The sequence below is a fragment of the Trichechus manatus genome, unplaced genomic scaffold (genome assembly GCF_000243295.1).
Source record: "Trichechus manatus latirostris isolate Lorelei unplaced genomic scaffold, TriManLat1.0 scaffold00165, whole genome shotgun sequence".
NCBI lineage: Eukaryota > Metazoa > Chordata > Mammalia > Sirenia > Trichechidae > Trichechus > Trichechus manatus.
In genome coordinates this window covers 4,091,328-4,096,143 of record NW_004444101.1, presented here as the reverse complement: position 1 = coordinate 4,096,143, position 4,816 = coordinate 4,091,328, and the positions used below count along the sequence as shown (strand labels likewise).

Genomic DNA, 4,816 nt, shown 5'->3' with positions numbered 1-4,816 from the left:
TTTTTTCTGTTGTTGATATCCGACAGGAAGAGATTAAAAGACCCTGGTGTGTGCCCTGGTGCGGCCGGGAACTTTGGTAAGTCCACCAACCTCTCCCCTGGGCCTCATATTGTTCATCTGAAAATGGAGATAGGAACCCCTGTTTTCCAGGACCGTGGTGAGTATTAAATGAGGTGATCTACATTCAAATACTTGGCACTTGATAAGGAGGAGGTAGCTGTTCCTTTATTTCACTGAGGCAGGCTCTGGGTGGCCAACCCCCACAAGGGAGCTGGAGAGAGCCCTACAGGGGCAGCTCCTGGACTGTTCTGGAAACAGTCTATATTCATCCCCTGTTCCCATTCCCATTCTCACTCCCACTCCATCACACTCGCCATGTGCTAAGCAGATGGTTCCTTCCTCAGCTACCAAAACCTGCCCCCCTAAAAAAAACCCAAATCTTTGCTGTCAAGTTGATCCAACTCATGGTGGCCCCATGTGCTTCAGAGTGGAACTGTGCTCCATAGGGTTTTTTTGTGCTGTAATCTTATGGAAGTGGGTTGCCAGGCCCTTCATTCTCAGCCACAGGCCTTCAAACACATTCCTACTGTCTGTTTGCTCTCTTCCAGAACTTTGCTGAGATTTCTTCCTACTGTCTGTTTGCTCTCTTCTAGAACTTTGCTGAAATTTCTTCTTTGCTGATAGTCCCCTCTGGACTTATTTAATGTTATTGGTTTTGTCTTTTTGTTGTTTTACAGTATTTTAAAAGGGGTCTTGATATGGCACAAAGACAGACACTAGATCAGTTTTTCTTCTTGGCCTGGGAGCCCCTTGCTCTATGGAAGACTTTCTGGCACTGTGGATGTGTCTGGGTTTGGGTTCTAGTTAACCTGGATGAGGCTCACCCTATTATCATTTGAGCCCTGCCTATGTCACTTTCTCTTACAAAATCAAATCTAAAATAAGCAAAAGGTCAACCATCTACTAGTGTAGAAGAACATGCTACCCATTGCCATCAAGCTGATTCCGACTCATAGTGAGCCTATGTGACGGGGTATAACTACCCCATAGGGTTCCCAAGGCTGTAATCTTTACAGAAGCAGACTGCCACATCTTTCTCCCACAGAGTGGTTGGTGGGTTTGAACTACCAACCTTTCAGTTAGCCACCGAGCACTTAACCCCTGCGTCACCAGGGTTCCTTGAAGAACAATGCTAGCCATCCAGTTATAGACCCAGATGACCTGGAGCAGTTGTGAGGGAAAAGGAAAAGTGGAGAGCAGTGGACTTCTTTATTATTATTAGATTCTTTGGTGAATCTAGATTTTTCAGAAAATTGCACAATTTCAAGAACATTGTGGGCTGCTTGGGGTGGAGGCAGAGTATTCCAGAAACCGAATCTTAGTGTAATCCCATCACAAGGAGATCTAGAACCTACACAGAATCTGATACTAAATGCTAAACTTGGGTATGCCTCTTCCAGAGATCAGGTATCTGGTCTTTGGAAGTCAGGACCTAATCTCACTCTAGGGAATTAGCTCTGATTCTCTTTCCCCAGCTGCCCTTCAGCCCTTTACTCTGTTTTACAGACCCACAGCTCCCAAGCACAGAAAATGAGGGATGAGAATGTCACCAAGGTCAGTGCCTTCATTCTGGTGGGCTTCCCCACGGCCCCTAAGATGCAGTATGTGCTCTTTCTCATCTTCCTGTTCACATACCTCTTTGTCCTGGTGGAGAACCTGGCCATCATCCTCACTGTCTGGAGCAGCACCTCCCTCCATAGGCCCATGTACTACTTTCTGGGCATCATGTCATCCTTGGAGATATGGTATGTGTGTGACATCATCCCTAAGATGTTGGATGGCTTCCTCCTCCAGAGGAAGCACATCTCTTTCGTGGGATGCATGACTCAGCTCTACTTCTTCAGCTCCCTGGTTTGCACAGAGTGTGTGCTCCTGGCGTCCATGGCCTATGACCGCTATGTGGCCATCTGCCACCCCCTGCACTACCAAGTCATCATGACCACAGGTCTCTGTGTCCAGCTAGTGGTCTTCTCCTTTGTGAGTGGCTTCATTATATCTGTGATCAAGATCTACTTTATCTCCAGAGCTATGTTCTGTGGCTCCAATGTCTTGAACCACTTTTTCTGTGATATTTCCCCCATCCTCAAACTGGCATGCACAGACTTCTCAACAGCGGAGCTGGTAGACTTTATCCTGGCCTTCATCATCCTGGTGTTCCCACTGGTGGCCACAGTGCTCTCCTATGGACACATCACCCTGGCTGTCCTTCGCATCCCTTCAGCCACTGGACGTTGGAGGGCCTTCTCTACCTGTGCCTCCCACCTCACCGTGGTCACCATATTCTATACAGCCTTGCTGTTCATGTATGTCCGGCCTCAGGCCATTGATACACGAAATTCTAACAAACTTATTTCTGTTTTGTACACTGTCCTCACCCCCATCTTGAACCCCTTGATCTACTGCCTGAGGAACAGAGAATTTAAGAATGCCTTGAAGAAGGCTTTGGGCTTTGGTCTAGCTCTACCATAGGAGGCCACACATTGGCATTCAACCCTTCTAGAACATCAGCTGAGAAACTCCAGCCTCTCTGATGAGGATGTTCGAACTTGTAATAATGAAGGTCCTCACATTGTTGTAGTGCTTCGTTATTTTTAAAAGTCCTTTCACACCTCTTTTCCTGTTTCAGCTCATGGAGATCATTATCATAGGTATTGTTGCTGGTGTTGTAATACCATAACCTCCGGCATTTTATATATGAGCAGAGCAGAAGCTGGTAAAGTTTAATAAAATTTCCTTACCTCTAAGATTACCCTGCACATTTAAAGAGAGCAAAATATACTAGGTCATCTGAGATTTTAAAATCCTGAATAAATTGTGGTGCTTTATGATCCTGAAATATTGGACTATGTGGTGAAATGAAATCCAAGTGTTCTCAAAACAAAGCAGTCCTTGGAATTGTAAAGACCAATGAACTCTTTGTTTTAAACACTCTAGGCTTGTTCTTTTCTAATGATTCTGAGCTGGAGAGCAGCCTCTCCTTTTTCCATCCATCACACTCACTCCCACTGCACTCTGATTTTTCAAGAATAAAAAGGTTATTACTGTGTGAGGCCATCTGAGTGACCTGTAATACATGCAGAAACCCTAGTTGGCAGGAACCATGTTTGTCTTATTCCTTGTTGGATCTTTGCAGCCCAGCACGGTGTGTTATCTGGTGGGTAGTCGACAAACATTTGCTGACTTAAGACCCCAAGGCTCAGGAGAAGTTTCTAGCCATCCAAGGGAAAAAAAACAGGAGCTCTCTCAAGACCCCAGCATCATTCCCCAGAAACTGTGCCCCATGGGTCTTGAAAAGAGAGCCCATATCTTAGAGTGGGTGTTCTGTGGGGGCGGGAGGTGCACAGACTCACAGGCAGAGTGCTGAATACCTTGCCTCAGATCTTCAGGAACAGGATCTCAGGATGTGGTGCCCAAGCATCTTTAGAGAACCTTGAAAAGTTAAACAGCTACCCAGGAAACTCTGATTAACCCCAGAGCTCAAAACCCAGTATATCAGACAACTGGGAACAATGTTTTAAACACTGAAAAGAGATGTCCCTGAAAATGATGGAGTAGGGCACTCCAAAACTCTGTCAGAATGATCTGAAAGTCAGTCAACTTTTTTGGAGTTCTTGAATCTATTCAAAGCTTACAAAAACCAGAGGAATGCTTAATGGAAAAGGAAATCGCTGAATTTTGGTAAAAGGGTATTGTGTCACTTTAACTTACCTGTCCACCATCCAAAGTCCCTGGGTGGCACGAAAGATTTATGCTCAACTACTAATGTAAAGGTTAGGAGTTCAAATCTACCAAGTGGCACCACAGAAGAAAGGCCTGGCAATCTGCTTCCATAATTATTACAGCCAAGAAAACTCTGTAGAATATCCCTTGCAAGTCTCACGTGTGAATTCTGCCTCTCTGCCCATCCTCTCAAGTGTTTCACATCCCCATGTTGTTCCTGGCATATTGCCTGTCCATCCCCAGCTCCTCATGTTGCCCAGAGCCCATGTGCCCCTCTGGCAGCCCTTCATCAGTGCAGAGTGAGAACTGAGCCTTCTGAGGATCATGGTGGGAAGTCTCCTACATGTCTCCACGTGCAGCTGGTTGTTCACGTCCCACTCACCACATCGGACAATGGGACCCTCCATCATTTGGAGAATGGGCACGAGTCCCAGGTAAGAATATCATGTGTTGCCCATCAGCCTGGGATCCCAAACAATGCTTTCAGCTAACATTTACTGTGCTGGGAGCTACCTACAGAACTCCCAAGAGCCAGCATCCCCACCACCACCACAGCTTGGCCAGGAAGTGATAACTGCCCTGGGAAACCCCTGGTCTCCTCCATCCATACACCACTCTGGTCATGAGTTACTGACTCATCCATCCATCCATCCATCCATCCATCCATCCATCCATCCATCCACCCACCCATTCATCCATCCTTCCATTCATCTATCTATCTTATCTATCATCTTTCTATCCATTCATCCATTCTTCTATCAATCTATCAATCTGTCTATCTATCCATCCATCCATTCTATCTGTCTATCTATCTTATCTATCATCTATCCATCCATTCATTCATCCTTGTATCTATCTATCATCTTACCTATCATCTATCCAGCCATCTATTCTTCTATCATCTATCTATCTATCATCTATCCATCCAACCATTCAAGCACCTACTATGTGCCAAGCACTAATCTGGGCACTTGAGGAACAAACATGAACAAAACAATAAAAAAATGTCAGCCCTCTCCATCTACAGCAAGGGAGA

General features: G+C 45.6%; 1 protein-coding gene across 1 annotated transcript; it reads left to right on the top strand.

Moving 5' to 3' along the window:
• The first annotated feature begins 1,590 nt into the window (after positions 1 to 1,590).
• Positions 1,591 to 2,529, top strand: LOC101347954 (olfactory receptor 6B3-like). Its single transcript, XM_004386505.1, has one exon. It carries the CDS (start codon positions 1,591 to 1,593, stop codon positions 2,527 to 2,529), a length of 939 nt encoding a protein of 312 aa, XP_004386562.1.
• The last annotated feature ends 2,287 nt before the right edge of the window (positions 2,530 to 4,816 follow it).